Here is a 19,505-nt window from a genome sequence, read left to right on the forward strand (position 1 = left end):
TTGGCCATTACGCGTACCTGCAGAACAAGAGAAAAGTCTAATTTTGTCCGTGACTGAAGGTGACATGGGGCTGGAACTCCCTGTACGGAAGAAAGATGCGGAACATATTTCGCTTGCCACGGGCGGTCTGGATCCTCCTCGGCTAAGCTGGACCAGCCACCAGTGAACAGAATCGAGCAGGCGGCGGTGAAATCTGGATCGGATGCCAAAAGTAAATCTCCTCAGGAGTGTGTGCCCCTTGTTGGCGTACTTGCAGCTTAAGCTTATTTCCCCTTTTGCCAAGGGGGACCAAGTCTTCGATGGTTTGCTGTGACCTGAGGAACTCGGCAGCAGACAAAACAACATGGTGTGGTGTAATGTGCTGGTCATTGTGACGATTACGGGCTTGTCCGTCCTTGCGCCCGTCGAGCGATGGATGGACTTTCCCAAACGGATGCACTACCCTGCCCTGCCACTGCCTTACCTTTTCGCATTCGAGAAGTTGCGATTCCGCCATCTCCACAGAAATTTGTGGTCTTTCAACAACTCTGCCTTGAGAAAAATTCAGGTTGTCTTTGCTCATGTGGAGAATCGGAAAATGGGTTGCGCGCGATGTCAGTGGGTCCAGCCTGCTCGATGCACACCCCCCCTTCCTTGCCTTGCCCTGGCCGGCCGCAGGACAATTCCCATGGGATGTGTGTTGCAGCCATGTCGTGCTCAGAAACTGCCGAGGCCGGGTGTTGTTAATTACCCTTGGGTCACGGATGCGACTTGAACACAGCAATTTTTTGACAAATAAACCGCAAATTTATCCGCGTTCTCAGGTGGCGGGTTACAATCCTTCATTACGGGAGCTGTTTCCGTGGGCGTGATTGGCAATATCACCACCCATTGTTGGTCGACCACAAGAAAACAGATCCGCTGGTCATTGGCATGGAAATCCTAAAGCTTACATGGCAAGAGAGGCTATTTGCGTACCAGAATGAGCCGGATCGGGCCTGGCAGGCCCCAGTGGTAACAACAACGACGCCTCGTGAGAGCCAATTAGTCCTCTTGGTCACAGACGCGCGTCACACCCACGGCGTGCGTGGCCTCGAACCAAGACCGCGTCTGTGGCTGAGACAGTATCCCTGGCCGGGGCTCGTGAGGGACGCTCGCCGGAGTTTGAAGGAGATAAAAACCAACTCTCGACTCATCGGAAGCGCTTGCCTAGCCGTCGGCGATCAATCGGCACACCTGGTGGGCCAATGTGGGCACCGTTGCGTAGTGGCCGGCCCGGCTGGGGTCACTCCGGTGACCGACAGAAGGCCCTGAGAGCATGCGGCATGCGGCATGCCGGCATGAGGCTGTACTGTATATCTCGATCGCGCCCGGGGTGCAGCATGATACTGTCGTCAAACATTGCGATGTTGTGGGGTTCTGGCCATTGCGCCGCGGACAAGAACCTCCTCAGCGAAGAGTGCATGCGCAAGGCACCCTTGCATCCTGTCTGATTATCATTGACCTACTACGTACTGTACTCGGCTGGCCATAACTCTGGGGGATGCACCCTGTGCTACGAGGGCTTGTGCAGGAAAGATGATGTCAGAATTGAAGCATCCGGATGGTGTCACCGATGCTGACCAAAGGGGATGACCATGAATTGATACATGTACAAGTCTTCCAATCCGGAACTCTGCATCAAGGTACCGCAATGATGGGATTGGTCGTCCTGGATGGCCGATGGCGGCGGTGATGGATGGCGTTGCTTGGTTTGGGCAATTGCGGTCTAATAGTGCTTTGTCAGACACCAACCTGACACGACATGTGAGGCCGTCGTCGGCGGTGGGTGGTGGGTGGTCAAGTGCCGGCCCAGCCCAGCCCAGTCAGTCAGCACCCTGTGCCCTGCCCAGAGCTGTGCGTGCCGGTGTGATGGACCCAGATGCAATTGGATGACAACACCAGGGTGGCGGCGCCGCAACAGTTTCGGAGCCGCAGCCGATGGCAGGAATTGTGCGGACAGACGCTGGTGATTTGTGAGCATTGCGTGCTGGTGTTGGTAGCGTAGTCACGGGAGGGCGTTTTTGACATGTCAGGCGCCCCAAACAGGAGACTTGCGGGGTCGATCCACACTTGCACTAAGTAACTCATCTCCCTCTGCCCACGCGTCCAGTCTAGGTGTGGACGCCCAGCGGGTGACTCAGCCGTGGCTGCTGGTAATGGTTCTAATGACCTGCCCTTGTTTGCAAAAGGCGCGAAGACATGACAAGCCGGCATCGCGGCCGGCACCCGAAGCGGCGAGTGGCTGCCGTGGTCGGCCAAGCCAGGGCTGAGCGCCGTCACAGCAGCCGTGTGAGTGCCAGAGTTTGTGCCCAGCAGTTCAAACGTTGCTGGTGGGAGAACCCCAGGCTTGGCTGCCACCACCACCACCACCACCACCACCTCTTATCACCTCCAAGCAACAACATTGGCTGCCGCCAGCCCAATTGTGACCGTGGGGTCGTGCTATATAACACTGCGGGCGTCGCCACCTCCGCTTCTCGGGGTCCCTCTCTGCACAGCACCCGGAGATCTCTGGTTGCACAGACGAATCGAGTCGACACGTCAATACATGCTTTGCGTCCTCAGTCAGCGACTGCCATACTCTCCTCGTTGAGCTGACTCCGTACATTACCCCATTCGCACCATCCGCGCCGTCGTCTTCGCCATCGCCGATACTCGCCGGCATTGCCAAGAGAAGCACAAAACCCACGTGGGGTCCGGAGCGACAAGAGCGTCCAGGAAGAGACACAGGGCCCGCAACGTGACTGGTGCATCACGACAGCGGCGCCGACGACATCATCATCCGGCGGCACACCCTGTTGGCCATTAACCCGTTTGTAAGCCGGCATTGCGTGCTTTCGCAGTGTGTTGGATCCACCGCCAGCCCAGCCTGACGACAGCGAGGCACGAAAAGTCGGGGCAGAGTGTGCTGTTCGTGTCGAGGAACTCAATTCCCGCCGTGCCCCAGCAGGCGCCGCCCCTTGCCACACCCCTCTGGGGCTCACCCGCCATCGCCCCTGCTGAAAGGCCCGTTACGGCAGCCACTGCGCTGTGGTCGCGGCTTCCTCACTGTTGCTACTGCATCCACGCCTCCTGCCCCCGTACCCGGCCCCGCCGCTTGCTCAACCCACCCCCCACCGCAAAGGTCTAGAGCTAGCACCATCATCGACTTACACGCCAGCACGCGATATTTCCACCTGAGCGCAGGATCGTATATATATCCAGCATGTCGGGCCGCTCCCTTTCCGACCGCAGTGTTGCTACTGCTGCTGGGAGCAAGCTCTTTTCTGGATACGTACGCCGGCTCTCTCTCTTCAGCAAGCCCGACATGGACATCCACATCGACAACCACTTTCACCAGAAGGTCTACTCGACCGCCTCGCCCATCGCCGGCCATGTGAGCATCACCTGCGCCGCCGACACCCCCTTTGACCGGGTCAACATCCTCCTCCTCGGCATCGCCCGCTCGCGCATCGACGGCGTCAACATCCCCCAGATCACCGAGCACACGTTTCTCAAGCTCGAGATGCCCATCCCTGCCGCCAGCTACCCTGTCCCCAGAGTCCTCGAGGCTGGCGCCACCTACAAGATCCCTTTCCACTTCATTATTCCCCAGGCCCTTACTACCAGCGCCTGCAACCACCGCGTCGTCAACGGCGCCGTTCACGAGCACCACACTCGGCTGCCTCCCTCGATGGGCGCCTGGGACCGGGACGACCTTGCTCCCGCCATGGCCCAGGTCGACTATACCGTCCGCGCCAGACTGCTCCGCGACGACGCAGCTCACACAGCCAAGGTCTTTGAGATCTCCCACCCAATCAACGTACTGCCGCAGGCCGACGAAGATGCCCCCCTCAGTGTCTCGCCTAAGGACGCAATCTACGCCATGAGCAAGACCAAGACGCTCCGGAAGAGCATTCTCTCCGCCAAGACTGGCGTGGTCACGGTCTCTGCCACGCAGCCACCACCAGCTATGGCCAGCGTTGATGGCAGGTCAGTCAACGAGACGTCAGTCTCTGTCGACCTGCAATTTGAACCCGCCAACGCGGAAACGCTGCCACCCAAAGTCGCCATTACTGCGTCAAAGATCACAGCCCAAACCTTCTGGAGCGCTAGCGGCGTGGCCTCATTGCCAAATCTCGGCGACGGTCTCCGGTACCAGTCCGATGGGCGTGGTTCGTTTCCAGCCACAGTAAACCTTGCCTCTGCGGCCGCGCAGGAGCACGGCTGGACGCAGCACAATCGCGAGCAGGCTCGTCGCGACTCTGGCTACGGCAGCGAGACTGCTTCGGATTCTGAAGGCGCAAACACCAAGAGATCGAGCAAAAAGGCTGCGGCAAAGAAGGCATCGCCCGTGTATCACAGCACCCGCGTGCAGGTCCCTGTCACCCTACCTGCGCACAAAAAGATGTTCATCCCGACTTTCCACTCGTGCATCGTCTCTCGCGTATACGTCCTCAACCTCAGCGTCACCCTGACCTCTGGCAACGGGTCCACAGTCCACACTACTCTTTCGGTTCCTCTCCAGATTGGCGTGGTAGCACCAACTCACAGCCGTGCGACTGTCGATGCCACAGGTCTGCCAACCTTCGAAGCTGCCATCAATGATGCCGAGGTCGACGACTTCCTGCGGCCACGAGTGTTATCGGTGCCCACTGTCGAGTTTGTCCACGACGCCTTGCCAGGTTACGCCGATATCAGCGGCGCGCGACCCGTAGCGGCACACTGAGGCGTCTGCGACGACCGGCGTGCAAATCAGCACAATGTTGGTGACGATGATTTTCTTCTTCTTTGAAAATCGGAGAGCATGGGAACAGCGTGGCGTTTTTATCATTCTGTCCATCAATATCTGGGCATCAAAGTTTTTCCCTCATTCTTGCCTTTCATTTTCGCCAAAGATACCCCCAAAGAGCACGAGAGGACTTCTGGCTCTTTCGCATTGCATTGCACTCAAAGCAGTTTATTCTGGGATTTTCATATGCAGATACTGGACGAAGCGGGGGCCGACGGGATTGTACATTCTCCTATTTGTTACACGGCAAGTTCGCATTTCGGCGGCATATGCATTACTTGATACCCCGATCCCGTACAGATAATTTCCATGTTTGGATGACGACTTGAAATGGGGGCAAAAGTAAAATTGCGGAACTAAATATATAATCTGACACATGCAAAGAGACCTCTTTGACGACCTTGATGTTCTGAATTGTGCTGTTGGGTTGTCATGCATGGAGAGAGCATCAAATCATATCAGATTGAGTCGCCCCACTCTCTCCAGGTTGTGGTGGTGACAGTGGAGACTGGATTACTCACTCATGAAAAGAGTAAACTTAGCGCATGGAAGAGCTTTCCTTTGTTGTCCAACAAGTGAACTTCCCCGACCTTACACACCGAGATTAAATAGGGAAAGCCCAATGTGAATTGTGACGCGTGTGCATTAGACTCTCTGTTCTTTGCTAGGGGCCGTTGTGTCCTGTACTTTCTGCAGAACCACTTGTGCCGAGGTAGGAAGGTAGCATGCCCGCCGACTGGGTGACCAGGCAGGCCAGGCCAGGCCAGGAGAAGAGCCGGTCGATCACAGGATTACATAGGCAAGTCTGTGCCGTTCACATGGCCTAATGATTGGTAAATGGTCCCTGGGGGCAGGCACGGCACGCAAGACGCCCACAGAGCAAGCGAGGTGTGGACAAGGATGGCCATCCCACGTTGCTCGTGGTTCCTTTTCTGATTCGGGTGTCATTATATTCTAAGCCGCATCTCATCCCCCGCAACCAGCCAATGGCCTTGCCGACCCCACGGCGCATGGCCGGCATCCTTGCTCGAATCTGCTCCTGCGCGCGTTGAATCCCAGGCCGCGGTAAGCTGGGATGTCTTTGCTTGGCCCGACGGTGCATGTGCCGAAGGATGCGTGCCATCCCGCAGTTGTTGTGTGCCAGTATGCTTTGGCCGGCCTTGCATATATATCAGCACTTGTCTCAGCCGTCGTCATGTTTGATGGACCACCGTCTGCTTCACTGCTACTGCTAGCGGCAGCATACACTCCTTCTCGTGTGCCGACCTCCTTCGCCAGTTCGGACTGCCGATACAATGGTCTTGCTTCGCTCTGTCGCGATGACAGCCGCGCACTTTGCGGCTGTCTCTCTAGCTGCGCCGCTTGTGCGCGACGAAGTTCTTGTTGCCGCGCCGAATGAGGCCAGAGAGGCTCGCACGGTCGAACCTCGTGCTACCAATGACATCTCCAGCTGTGGTGGCAGGTGGATGCCCCGGGACGACGTGACCATTGGCAGCGGCACAGACGTGCGACCGGGCTTTGACTCGGCTGTCGACAGATTCTGCAGTGCTGTCAACGGCAAGACGGTCCCAGCTGGAGGCTACCTGTCCATGGTGACTGAGGTCTTCCTTAACGGCGGAAAAACACCGAGCCAGTACGGTGTTCTTGGCTTCCTTCACCGTACGTCTCTCCACTCGAGCTGTACTCGACCCAGCCTTCTGACGTGTTGCTAATGAAGAGTCTCATCAGTCGAGGTGCACAACAAGATCAGCTCGAACCACGTCATCAACAGTAGGTCTTCCAAATTGTCAGCATCCCTTCGTTGAAATATGAATGACAGACTGACGGACACGGATGAACAGTCGACAGCTGCAAGCAATACCTCAAGGCTCTCAGCGTCTCCGGTGGAAAATGCTCAGGTGCCACCAACAAAGACTCCAAGGGCGGCACTTGGCAAGTCGGCAACGAGGAGGTTTCGTACCATGCCATTGGCGAGGATGTCCCCTCGCAGCAGGACGCTCTGAACAAGCTGTGGACCAATGGTGCCCTCAAGGTCCAGGGTGTCTCCAAAGGTTCAGGTCCCTCGCTCAGCCCATGGCCGTTTAGCTCAATCGCAAAGATCAAGCCAGCTCCCTGCCACTCCCACAACGACTACGACCAGTCGATCCCGCTGTGGGCAGCTCTGAGTGCCGGCTGTCTCACTGTCGAAGCTGATGTGTGGTGGTCTTTCAACAGCCTCCTGCTGGGCCACATCCTGCCCACGCTTGGCCGCACTTTCAAGGGCCAGTATGTCGACCCCCTGAAGGCCATCATCGATTACAACAACGGCAACAAGGCCGGAGGCTCGATCGGCGTGTACCCTGCGGCGCCGAGCCAGACTTTTGTCCTCTTCGTCGACTTCAAGACGTCTGATGCGCAGACGCTCGACCAGGTTGTTGCCGCCCTGCAGCCGCTGCGTGATGCTGGGTACCTCAGCTACTACGACGATGCCGCCAAGAAGTTTGTCAGCAGGCAGGTGACGGCCGTGGCGAGCGGCAGCGCCGATTTCGGGCGGATCCGGGACCGGAACGGGGTGCCCAACGCCGACCTCTTCTTTGACGCCAAAGTCGACTACTGGGACAACGCCTTCACGACGGCCAACTCGTACTATGCCTCTGCCGACTTCAAGGACGCGATTGGGAACCCGTCCAATGTGGATCCGTTCAATGGCGCCATGCGGGACAAGGTCGTGGCGCAGGCCTCGCAGGCTCATGCCGCCGGCCTCAAAGTCCGCTATTGTGAGTGACAGGAACCGCCATCCCCATATATCGTGACCTCGGGCATTGAGCTGACTTTATGGAAACCAGACAACCTGCCGGGCGAGTGGATCTGGGAGGCGCTCGCCGCAGCCGGCGTTGACCGGCTCAACACGGATGATTTGTACAACACGGCGAGGATTCCGAGGCTTTGAGCTGGTGTGCCGATGTTGGTTGAACAGGCTTGGAGGAACATCAATCTTCATGTGTTTTTTTTGGATACTGAGAGGCCGGTATAGAAGCATGTCGGGCTGGAAAATCCAAGTCGTGGTGGGCGGTCCAATGCATCTCACCACCATCTCGCTCAATGACAGTCTGCACCGCGCCTTCCCAGCACTGATGAAATGTAAGCACTGGTTGGAAGGAACGACTGATCACTGGAAACCAGGTCCAGATCTCGCAACTGTGACGAGCAGGTGGTGATGCTCTCCGACCCCCAATATCACCGCCGCGACACTTCATATTGCAAAGTCCCACCACATCGTTACTTTGGCATGCTACTCTCTACTCCTTGTCCTCGGTCTTGACCCCACAACCATTTCGAGCTCCCTGCTTCCGCATTCAGACTTCAATCACGCGATGTATCGAGTCAGCCAACTCAGGCTGAGCTGCGGCCCGTCCAGTGACGAGCCACACTACCGCCGCGTGGACGAGCTCCAAGACCACGTCCGCAAAACAGGGACGCACCTCATGCCCTGTATCCCGCGCTACCAGGGCCACAAAGAATCCTGCTGGAAGCTCGCCATCGACCCAGGGCTGCCCGAAGGCCATCTCCAGGATGGCACCTGCACGTACTGCGCCACCGTGCGACCAGCATGGAATAAGAAGCTCGCAGATGTCCTCGGAAAGATTGAGATGATCCTGGACGAATGCTGGGGCGCCATGCAAGACGACTTCCGTGATCCAGAGAGGCAGTGCTACGATGACCCTGCTGCAGGTGAGCGCAGAGCCGCTGAAATGTGTGCCAGTGCGCTCCAAGCCATGATGCTCTGGCGTGAGGAGCAGTTCTATGCGGCGTCTGAAGTAGGAGGTGATCTCTTTGATGCCGGCCTGCCTTCGCGCTTGTCGTCGAGCCCCGCGAGCGACGAATTTGAACAGCATTTCCAGGACAATCATGGACCAACGCAGGACAGGAGGACAGAATACACCTCGTCATCCAGTAATAGCATGGGTGAACCAGACACCACCGACAGATCCGGAATGGTGCCCGAAGAACAACCATACACAGAGGCTCCAGCATTATCAATGCTGATCGACGCCTCGAAAAACATCGAAACAGCCGCGAAAGCTGGGACTTCTCCACGCCGAGCGGCTCACAACCATTCCCCTGCAGGGCGACACATACAAACGCACAAGCATCCTCATAAGAACAAGGTAACAAAGAGCCTAAGCAAGGGGTTCAACAGACAACCGAAGCCGTGGGGTTTGGCTGACTCTCGCGTGAACCACTTCAGCCGACTGGGCTACGAGCTGTTGCTCCATGAGCGACAATGAAAGAAAATCAAAACGAGCGGCAAGACAAGGCGTATCATGAACCGATTTAGTACAAGGTGCTGCGTCGAGTATACTTGCTATGCTTAAGACCATACCGTGGTTAGATCCGAGAGCCTTCTTGAGCACTTTTATCATTTTTGCCCTCGAGGACATGATGCGTTAGGAATTATCCCCGAGTCCAAGTATAGAAATCAGTGCTTCAGAGATATTCGAGAGATAACCAAAGCCACCAATCTAAAGTCTTGTTACTTGCTGCGCGTGATTGTAGTCCACTGTGAATCTTGATCCGTGGACTTTTCTTTGCAATGGAAAGCACGATGGGCTTGGGCATTATGAAAGTGTCAATCTGACATTTGAACATGTGCGAACTAGGTACCGCAACTACCGCTGGGAAACAGCGGATTATTTGATGGACTAACTGTTCAAAAAACATTACCTATAGAGACCGTTCAGAAATATCACTCCCGCTCGTCTGAGTCAGCGACACCCTCCTCGCAATCTCGTACAGAGCGCCCGGCGTCTGCACATCCTCGCCATCGTCGCACGCCTCCATTCTGTGGGGATTGTCACTCTTTGCTTCGCGAGAAGGCGTAGCTGGAGAAGTTGCTGACGTTGGAATTGGTGGCGGCGGGGAGGAGGTTGTGTAGACCCGCTCCCGACTCGAAGGAGACGGGGAGGGTAACGCTGAGGATGCCGGCGAAGGCGGGAATGGCCATGATCCCGAAGCTGGGCTGGTCGCACCACTACGATTTCTTGCGCCATCCACGCCGCTACTTCCCGAGGCGGCAAAGTTCGACACGACTCCTGGTGCTTCCCGCAGGGGAACTCCACCAGGGATACTGACTAGACTGCGAGTCCGAGATTGGCGACGGCTGCTGAAGCGGGTCTCGCTCTCGTGTGCGAGGCCGACAGTCTGGTTTGGGGGGGCAAAAGTCGAGGGCAGGGCGGAAAGGGACTGCATGAGATTCTGCATTTGAGACAGAGTCTCCCGCGCAACGATTTGAAGCCTGGCATACTCGCTCAACATTTGAGACGTGCTCATCTGATCAAAGGATTGGTACGAATGACGAATTGCATCGTATTGGTGGTGATGGCATGGACTCGCGGGGTCGTAGTTGATAAAGGCAGGCATGGTCTTGCGTCTTGCTCTATCTGCGACGGTTTGCTCCTGAAAGTGTGCGGATGACTTCAGATGCGCACCCCAGTGGTCACAGTGGGCACATGAACCGCCCGAAACACTGCGGTGACGCGCTTCCCGAGGTGGCGTGATAGACTCGAGATCCGACAATGCGGTGCTCTCCGCGATACTCTTGGCGAAAGACGCTCCGATCTCGACGCCTGGAATCAATGCAGACTGCTGGACCGCGGTTCTGTCGCTCTCACCATCCAGCAATCCTGGGGAAGGTGGCGTCTGCGGTGGCGCCTGCGGTGGTGTCTGAGGTGGCGTCCGTGGTGGTGTTTTTGGTGGTTGCCCTCCATTCAAGCCTGGGCCCGTCTTCTTGATGTTCTTCCATTCCATGGCTAGGGCGGCCAGTACGCCGACGCAGGCGACACCCATGCCGCAGAGGAAGATCCTGTTCAGCGCGTGATTGTAAATTTCACGGACTTGTGGCTGGAACTCGGGGGGAACCGCGCTGACAACATCTGCGGCTCCCACACTTCCCACTTGTGACGGGTCGATACCTGGAATGCCGATGAGGTCGGATGCCAACGTGGTGCTGAGGAGGTTCTGCCCTACAGAAGTGAAAATGGCACCTCCGAGTTGCTGCGCGAAGAACATGATGGCGATGCCCGTTGGGATGTCGGGCTTCGGAAGGACGGCTTGAGCCGCCAGGTTGGCGGCTTGCATGCCTAGTCCCAGTCCGACTCCAGCGACAATCTCGTAACCCACCCAATTGCCGGTCGACTCCGTCACGGTGAAAGTACTCATCAAGCCTTGTCCTACAGCCATGATTGCAGGGCAAAGCAACATTGACGGAACATAGTAACCGATCTTTGTGGTCACTCCACCGTTCAAGATGCTCGCGAGAACCATGCTAATGACAAATGGAAGCGTGTTGATACCAGATTGCAGAGGCGAGACACCCCGAACGATTTGGACTGCCCAACAATGTCGTTAGTGGATGGCGGACAGACTGAGGAAGGAGAGTGGTCACTTACACCACAGCGGGAGGAAGAAGATGATGAGCAACATAGATCCAGCCAGGCAAAACATGAAGACAGCACCAGCAAATATGCTGCGGCGGGTAATGATCGTGACTGGTACAGTTGCAGTCTTAGGCATGAGGACCTGTACTGTGCCGAATGCAATCATGCCAGCGCCAAACAGGCACAGCAGGAGTATGATGCGCCAGCTGTCCCACGCAAATTTAGAGCCTCCCCACTGAAGAGCGAGCAGTAGGCTGACCACGCTTGGGACGAAGAAGAATGTGCCCAGAGGATCAAGCCGTGTAAAGTGCTCAACAAGAGGAGCTCTGGATGATGGCTTGTGCGGCAGATGCAGAAACATAATTACGCAAAAAGCGGCGAAGCAGCCTACAGGTAGGTTCAGGAAGAAACACCACCTTGGAATCAAAATATCAGCTGTTGAACTTTCGTTCGTCGACGTCGCACGATCCAACTTACCTCCAAGTCACCCCGGTCGTGAATGCTCCTCCGACAAGGGGGCCAAGCACGGAAGCGAGGCCAAAAACACTTCCGAACACGCCTTGGAACATTGGGCGCTTGCGCAGTGGAACGAGCGAGACCATGACGATCATGACTCCGGAGAAGATGCCTGCACCGCCCAAGCCTGCAATGGCTCTGCCGATAATGAAAGCGACAGAGCTAGAAGCGGCTCCGCTGAGCGCAGCCCCAACCTCGAAAATCAGTATGCTGACGAGGAAGGTCCTGTGCGCAGTATTGAGTCAGCCAACATAAATTCCTCATATTTACGTTATAGCTTAATAGGCACTCACCTTTTGATGTCGTAGAACTTGTAGATCCTGCCAAAGAGGAGCTGCGACGCCGCCGTGGTGAGCTGATATGCAGAACCATACCAGCCAATGTCGCCCATGCTGTTGAACTCTTGAGTAATAGCTGGCACAGCAGTGCTGACGATTGTGCGATCGAGGGCCACGAGAAATAATGCTAGGAATATGCTGATGATGATGGTCCAGAATTTCAGTGTCCGTGGCTGGAAGTTGTGCTCGGCTTCGTCCACACCCTCCTTCGATGGGCCGCCCTTTCCTGCTCCCGTTCCCCTACCGCCCTCCATGTCGATTGATTCATTGCGGCCCATGGTGGACTTGAATTATACCGGAGGCCAACCACACGAAGTAGGGTATCGCGCTAGGCGCGGTCCGTATGCGATGGTAGAAGGCTGTCGTAGGAAGCTATCCCGAGGTCGCCCAGTGATGCCCTTGGTGGGTCGAGAGGGCGATGGTGGCAAACACCTGAGACCTAGATGATCCGACCGAGGCAGATGTTGCAATCATCAAATCCAACGGTGGTCCGAGGGGGCTGCCTTTGTCGCAACAAACGCGTTATGTCGAAGTCTATGTGCTCCGCGATACACACAAGCAACGTCGCTGGCCGGATCAAGTTTGCGTTTGTCTGGCGACGTCAGAGATATCCCGTCTTGGTTGGTTAAGCCTGTCACTCCCTTATTACAAGAGAGTAAAAGGGAAAGCCGACTCTTGGCACACGGCAGCAGACTCTCGCTGATACAGCCAAGGCAGTATGGTGGCACCCGGTCGAATGTGGCAGGTGCTCGAGGGGCAGGTCATGCTGATATGATGATTCAACTACCTGTAGGGGTGTTAGAACCAGTGCGAGAATTTGCGGGCAGTCGCAGCTCTCATCGCACAAGAGCAGCGCAAATGCAATGTTCTCTGCCTGACGGTGAGGAGCCGGACCTCTGGGCAGACTTAAGGTATTGTGGGTGGACCACGGCCGCCGTTGCTTGTCGGTGACGGGTGAGCCCCGGTTCATGGCTGCGGCGCCACGTGAGAGTGCCGAAGGCTGCATGGCCATGACTACGACGGGTGCCAAGCGGCTGTGGCTAACTGAGAGGACCACGGGATCTACGGTTGCGAGTGGTGTTCTGGGGTGGTTGACTGAGCGGACGTCGAGATGGGGACGTCCGGGACCGAGGCCAGCCACAGCGCAACGGGCAGGGGCGTGCTGGCGGCGCATGGCCGCGCCTTCTTTCCACTACATCACAACGCTAGCGTACTTAAAATACTTCGTGCTCAGCTCATCCGAGTCCTGCTGCATTTGCCTAGTGGACAACCTGGGGTCGATCTCGCCTGTTTATTTCCAAAGAGGCACTTGACTTGCCAATAGATGACACAATCCTCAACATCGACGGTGTTTACCCCACAATATGTGCGTGTTTCCAGCTCCCCGAGTGCGGCGGGACTACCACTACCACCACGTCTGACCTCCTCTCCCGTTGCACGGTTCCGGTGGTGCGTGACATCACGTATCCTCAGCCGTGATGGACTACCTTGGCTAGGTCTTATCAAGTAGAAAGTTCCCGGGAGAAACGGTAATGCTGACGCTGCACTACATGGATGGTACGTGGCTGTGGTCCTGTCTGCAACAGCAGAAGCAATAACATCGGTCAGCGGTAGTTTTGGGTGATTTTCCTTGGCTCCTCGTACCTATAATCGGAAGTCACAGTACATTGCCTGTGCCGTCTAATCTGCCCACACTTGCGTGGAGGACAAGAACGGCAACCTTTTAGTTAGTCCTGGGACCCTGCATGCAGCATCTCACCACGGAATTGGAGGGCGGGCTGCATGCGACTGCCCTACCGGCGTTGCTTTTGCTGCACGACTGGTGGGTGCCTAGGTGGAAGAGGCTCGTATCAATGGTGGCGAGGGAGCAATTGCTTGCCAGAGGCCTCGGTGAAACATTGGCACAATCAGGCTGGGACTCATATCCTTGAGCTTGGTGCCCACGCCAGCAACACCCGTCACAACGCCTGGTTGAAGTCGTGTTACCCATGACACGCTGCTGGAGGGGAGAATTCCCGCTGACACATCAAGCTTCTGTGCTTGCAACGCAGCCTCTCGACCAATGGGTGGATGTATGAGGCTGCCCGGCTGCCTGAGGCCGGTCGGGTGCGATCTCGGTCCCGAGCAACGCAGTTCGTGCCCGAGGAGCCGCGATAGCGTTTGATAGGGCCGCGAGCGGGCCACGAGGGGCTGCAAGTGAAGGGTCCCGCGGTGGAGCACCTTCCACAACCCAAGGTTGGCTCGGCCAGATCCATGGATCCCCTCCACTCCCACTCCCTCGCTGGGCCTGTGCGCGTCTATTCTTGTCCACCATCAGCAGCCCAATTAAGCCGTCATGGACGATGCAAGACGAACGACGACGACGACGACGACGGCCGAGCCTGGGTGCTCTGTTTTGGTCCCTTTCCCTTCTTCGGCCACATCCAAATGCGTTGTCCCCCGCGGCGCAGAACCCTGCTGGTGGTGCATACCTTAGGGTCCCTAGTAGGTACCTTGTGGTAGTTAGGCCAAGCATACGAAGGACTGCCATTCCTGAGTCTAAGGGAGACCACAGGCCTCATGTTTAGCAATCGCACAAGGAGACTGTTGAAACACGCAAACAGACGAGTGGGAATCTGGGCAGCTCTGGACTCTCTGCTGTGATTGCTCCGTGCTCGTCATCTCCGTCCCAACTGGGCAGGTGTCCCCTGGCACTGTGCCGCCATCATTTGCCCGGAATTCTGGTGCCCCTCTCTCCCTTGGGGATACTGCGAATCTACTTGTAGGCATCCATACACAGAGGACAGCTCGATGGTCGCAGTATGTATGCATGCATGCATGCAGGCAATACCTCGAGGTACGCTACTCCCCTCGAGACCCTGGCTGGCATCGAGGATGGATGAGGACATGCTTCAGACCACTGCACCCAAGCATAGCACGCCGGTAGCCACACGCACCCCAGATCACACCCTCCTTTCTGCGGCCTCGCCCTATCCCCAGGAACACAGCCCAGCACCTATCTGATCTGGCCCCCAACTCAGAACGGGCAGTTCCCTACATAGCTCGCACGGCCGCCGTCTGCGAAGGCACAAGCTCCCGTTGCGCCTGGCCCGGACGCCAGCAGAAGTATGCTCGCCGCCCAAAGTGCGCCTCCAGCTTCTTCCGGTGCCCCAAGCCGTTGGCTGCGTGCCGCCCGTCTGTGCGTCAGCAGCCACTCTGTCTGCCTGCCTCTATTTCGTTTGGTTTTCTTCTCTTTGCGCACGTCGGCCACGAGCACAACATAACATCATCATCTGGGGACGGACAGCGCCGTCGTCGACGACGACAACGACGACAGCAATAAGAAGCGCTCGGCCGTGTGAGGGCCACAACCGGAGTGTCACCACTGGGCACCTCGAGCCCTTTTTATCGGCCCCGGCCACAGCCCACAACCCCCGCTTCGTCCGTCTACTGGCGCAATCCGACTCCGTCGCCGCCCTGCACCACCGGACTTCCCCAAGACATCGTCCTCTTGTCCGCAACAGCTCCCTGATCCATCCAGTGCCTCTTGCTTGCTGTCGCTTAGCTGTCACTGGCTCCGACACGGACGGCTCGGTCCCGACCTGAGCTCCTGGCCTTGCAACCCCCCACCAGCGCCCTGCAGTGTCAATCGCCAGTCAATCGCGTTGGTTATTGGCCTCTCCCAGCCGTTGGTGGTCCGCTGGTGACTGCTCACCTCAGATACCCGCACCGCCTGCCGCTGTGCTCTTGTCCCACTGCGCCGACCCCTGCTGCCTCGCACATGAGCCATGCCCGACTCTCCGGACTCCTACGACGGCGATGCGGTCTACAACGGTGGTACGCCAACAGGGTCCGTAGCCTCTGCTGGCCCCGCCGGGCTCGCCGGGGCACCTCACATCGCGATCTCCAAGGAAGATCCCGCCTCTGTCATCAAGGTCACCCGCGGCCACTCTTGCCTGCTGTGCCAGCAACGCAAGGTCCGATGTGACCAGGCGAAGCCATGTAGCAACTGTGTCAAGGCTGGCGTTGAGTGCCGGGTTATCCCGCCACAGCCGCCCCGTCGTCGGAAGAAGCGTGTCCCCGAGCGCGATCTTGTCGAGCGTCTGCGAAGGTATGAAGCTCTCCTGACTCAGGCCGGCGTCGAGTTCGATGGGCTTGGTCCCGACGTCAAGATCGTCGACCCGGGAACCGTTGAGGATGGCGACGAGCTTGACGCAGACTTCATTCGAGTCCGGGCCAGGGACTCCCCCGCTGGACCCGAGTCCGAGGTCATCAGTTCGCCTGGCGAGACACCCCATATTCCAAAGTAAGCATATTGCCTCCATCCTTGCCGCCAGCCCGTTCGGACCCGTGCAACCACATGCTAATGGACCACCTCGCCGCTTCAGGACGTTCAAGTGGTTTCCTTTTCAGAAAGAGGTACGTCAGCACAGCACAGGACCTTGGGACTAATGCAGGGGTGATGCAATCGTCACTGCATCTGATAAAAGCATATACATCTGCATTCTCCGGTCCGGGCACAGGCCGACTAACACAAATCGGACAGTACCGGACACATACCGACTCTCGAGAGTCATCAGACGAGGACGACGGCGGCTCATCCATCAACAACGCATATGATCATATGTTTCAGCAGCGTGACGATTTTCCATTTGCAATAGGTGCTGCGCACGTCAACCTCACCGACCAGCATCCTTCTGCTATTCAGATATTCCAGCTGTGGCAGGTATACCTCAACAATGTCAACCCGCTACTCAAACTCACGCACACGCCCACGCTGCAGGTGCGCATAATAGAGGCCGGCGCCAATCTGAACAAAGTGTCGCAAAGTCTGGAAGCTTTGATGTTCTCAATCTACCTCATGGCAATTTCCACAATGCAGGATGACGAGGTCTACGCCACTTTCAATGAACCAAAGCGGGCCCTCCTCGGTAAATACTGCCGAGCCACACAGCAAGCCTTGCTTAATGCCGAGTTCATGCGGCAGCCTGATCTCACAATACTTCAGGCCTTCTTACTATACCTGGTGTGTTAGCTCCAAGTCCACTGCACTCTCGTGAGCTCTGAAACTAACATGGGCTCATAGTATGGTGTTCGACCTTTGACAGACCCTCGACAGATATTCTGCCTCAGTGGCATTGCTGTTAGACTCGGCCATCGCCTCGGTCTCCATCGAGATGGAGCCGCGTTCAATCTTTCCCCGTTTGAGGTCGAAGAGAGAAGACGTCTGTGGTGGAACTTGGCAGGTTTCGATCGGAGGATAGGAGAGATGACCGGGTCCACGATTACGGCGATATCGAGTGGTGGTGACTGCAAGCTGCCATTGAACATCAACGATGCTGACCTGCACTTATATGCGAGGGACTCGCCAACACCGCATACTGCCGCCACGGAAATGATCTTCTCGCTGAGCAGACTTGAGTTCCACAAGGCGCCAGGCAATGACAAGATGAAGGCCACGTTGTCCGAGGCGAACCCTCAAGCAGTCACCAACTTGGCCGATCACAGGTTAAGCACATACCTAGAGCGATTCTCTTCACACATGGAGGACACATACCTCAAAATGTGTGATCCCAAGATACCGTCAGTACCTCTAGAACAGAGTGATTATTTGTGTTCAGAAGGCTCACATTTGGCAGACTACACTACATGACGATCCTGATGACACGGCAACACATCTGCAAGCTCAAGATTATGTCGGGATTCTTCCGAGCAGCAATTTCCACAGCACCACAGTCGCCTAAACCAAGCTCACCCGCACTGTCGCAATCAGAAAACGACGCAATCTTTGTGGAATCGATCAAGATGATCGAGTACGACAGCATGATCTGGGACAGGGACAGCCTCCAAGGATATCGGTGGTACTCCTTCATGTACTTTCCCTTCCCGGCCTATGTCTGCCTTCTGCATGGTCTACGAACAAGGACGACGGGTGAGCTGTGTGAACGAGCGTGGAGCGCAATTTGCGAGAATCATGACAAGCGCGGTCTCCTGAAGCACCTGCGCACTCCACTACACATCGCGTTTGGGCCTCTATTCCTCAAGTCTTGGAATGCCAGAGAAGCCGCCGAGCATCAGCTCGGGAGGACTCTGGCGCCTCCAAAGCTAATTACAGTCATGCGGCAATATGTGGCCAACTTGCCGAAGCGAGATCGCTCGAAATCACCTACACACTCTGCTGTCACGACACCACCCAACATGGCACCACCGAGCACAGGCTCGACAGAGCACTACGTGACGCCATCACCGCCACCGATGGCTCCACAGCAGCATGTGCAGCAGCAGCACACGCCGCCAGCAACGGTGCAGCAGCAGAACTACCCAAACATTGACATGTACACGATGCACAGCGGCGTTGGAGGACCAGGTAGCGGGAGCAGCCAACACCAGCAACCTCACCAACATGAGCCGCGTGCTTATCCTCCGGGCAGCAGCGCGCCGATGCCCACTCTCAATGGCGGGACGGGCGGAGTGTTCCCAGAGCTCAATTTTGGTGGCGAAATGGATTGGGACTACATCATGAATCTCGGCTTCATGGTTCCGCCGCAACCGCAGCCTCATCACGCATTTGCGGGACAGATGCATGCGGCTCAGGACCCGAATCAGGCGCAGGTTCTGTGGTAAGAGTGGGCGTGTGCCGAGACGCATGTGGTTAGGTCGATAGCATGCATACACATGAGAGCGTGTTGTTTTCTTGCTTTTGTAGAGCGGGTCTGGATAGAGCATGGGGCTAATATGGTTGTCAAAGCCAGCCATGGAATACGAGAAATGATACCCCCTTCTTTTCTAGTTCATGCTCAACTACGGTTGCAAGATTCGTTGGTAATAAGTGCTCTGCTGCGAGTATGAGCGGAGCTCAGACTGCAACTTCCCCGGAGGTCAGTCGTGAAGTGTCATTCCGGGGAGCTATGACTGGCAACAGAGCCGCAATCCTTCAGAGCAAAGTTGTCAAGTTGAGGCGGTGCACGTTGCTTGAGAATTGGCTTGAAAACGCATCCATGCCAGACTGTGAATATTGAGGAGCCGGGCAATGGCTTAGATTCGGGCAATGCCACCTCAGCGCGTGTCTCGAGGCTTGGGATGGTAGTGCTCACGTGTGCTGATCAGCTCCTTTTGCTCGCTGTATCATTTCTACGAGCGATGACTGTCATCCTGCGCCACTTGATCAGGAACTATAACTGCGGTTGAGTGGGACATTGTACCGCATCAATGGATCTGACTGCTGGACTTCTTTTAATTGTTCCTCTAGAGCACTTGAAAATCAGAGCGATTCGAGCGGGATGATGTCGGTTTCAGGCTCTCGTTCTTCCTCTGGCTTATGGCGTCTTCCCAACTTGCCCCAGCTCGACTTGACATCGGACTCTCTTGTTTTGGGTTTCTAGGGTCATGCTTTTTTGGTTTATCTGACCGCACTGATTCCTGCTGGTGCCACTGCGTCTTGCAGATGGTCACGTCGACATCAAC

The 19,505-nt window shown here is 56.5% G+C and overlaps 5 protein-coding genes across 5 annotated transcripts; 4 read left to right on the plus strand and 1 right to left on the minus strand.

Annotated features, from left to right (window-relative positions):
* Positions 1 to 3,226: 3,226 nt before the first annotated feature.
* B0I36DRAFT_239555 (arrestin) lies at positions 3,227 to 4,729 on the plus strand (the record flags this gene model as incomplete). The annotated part of the gene is made up of 1 exon (XM_046149699.1): positions 3,227 to 4,729. One exon carries the CDS (start codon positions 3,227 to 3,229, stop codon positions 4,727 to 4,729), a length of 1,503 nt encoding a protein of 500 aa, XP_046015796.1.
* A 1,382-nt stretch (positions 4,730 to 6,111) lies between these two features.
* B0I36DRAFT_361036 (uncharacterized protein) lies at positions 6,112 to 7,721 on the plus strand (the record flags this gene model as incomplete). Its single annotated transcript, XM_046158421.1, has 4 exons — positions 6,112 to 6,451; positions 6,521 to 6,562; positions 6,634 to 7,548; positions 7,618 to 7,721. The coding sequence occupies 4 exons, from the start codon at positions 6,112 to 6,114 to the stop codon at positions 7,719 to 7,721; spliced, it is 1,401 nt and encodes a 466-aa protein (XP_046015797.1).
* A 424-nt stretch (positions 7,722 to 8,145) lies between these two features.
* B0I36DRAFT_361037 (uncharacterized protein) lies at positions 8,146 to 8,944 on the plus strand (the record flags this gene model as incomplete). Its single annotated transcript, XM_046158422.1, has 2 exons — positions 8,146 to 8,769; positions 8,846 to 8,944. The coding sequence occupies 2 exons, from the start codon at positions 8,146 to 8,148 to the stop codon at positions 8,942 to 8,944; spliced, it is 723 nt and encodes a 240-aa protein (XP_046015798.1).
* Positions 8,945 to 9,278: 334 nt separating this feature from the next.
* Positions 9,279 to 12,586, minus strand: B0I36DRAFT_95855 (major facilitator superfamily domain-containing protein). Its single transcript, XM_046163650.1, has 4 exons — positions 12,018 to 12,586; positions 11,686 to 11,949; positions 11,221 to 11,624; positions 9,279 to 11,160 (listed from the first exon to the last, which is right to left on the minus strand). The coding sequence occupies exons 1-4, from the start codon at positions 12,338 to 12,340 to the stop codon at positions 9,497 to 9,499; spliced, it is 2,655 nt and encodes an 884-aa protein (XP_046015799.1). The 5' UTR covers positions 12,341 to 12,586; the 3' UTR covers positions 9,279 to 9,496.
* Positions 12,587 to 15,829: 3,243 nt separating this feature from the next.
* On the plus strand, positions 15,830 to 18,665 carry B0I36DRAFT_361039 (fungal-specific transcription factor domain-containing protein; the record flags this gene model as incomplete). Its single annotated transcript, XM_046158423.1, has 5 exons — positions 15,830 to 16,347; positions 16,430 to 16,460; positions 16,588 to 17,067; positions 17,128 to 17,624; positions 17,681 to 18,665. The coding sequence occupies 5 exons, from the start codon at positions 15,830 to 15,832 to the stop codon at positions 18,663 to 18,665; spliced, it is 2,511 nt and encodes an 836-aa protein (XP_046015800.1).
* Between the last annotated feature and the right edge of the window lie 840 nt (positions 18,666 to 19,505).

The sequence above is a fragment of the Microdochium trichocladiopsis genome (genome assembly GCF_020744255.1).
Source record: "Microdochium trichocladiopsis strain MPI-CAGE-CH-0230 chromosome Unknown B0I36scaffold_3, whole genome shotgun sequence".
Classification (NCBI taxonomy): Eukaryota; Fungi; Ascomycota; class Sordariomycetes; order Xylariales; family Microdochiaceae; genus Microdochium; species Microdochium trichocladiopsis.

Coding starts and splice junctions, on each gene's coding strand:
- B0I36DRAFT_95855 (XM_046163650.1), bottom strand. CDS start 12,340: ATGGGCCGCAATGAATCAATCGACATGGAGGGCGGTAGGGGAACGGGA. Junction 11,950..12,017: donor AAGTTCTACGACATCAAAAG/GTGAGTGCCTAT, acceptor TACTGCGCACAG/GACCTTCCTCGTCAGCATAC. Junction 11,625..11,685: donor ACGACCGGGGTGACTTGGAG/GTAAGTTGGATC, acceptor TTTGATTCCAAG/GTGGTGTTTCTTCCTGAACC.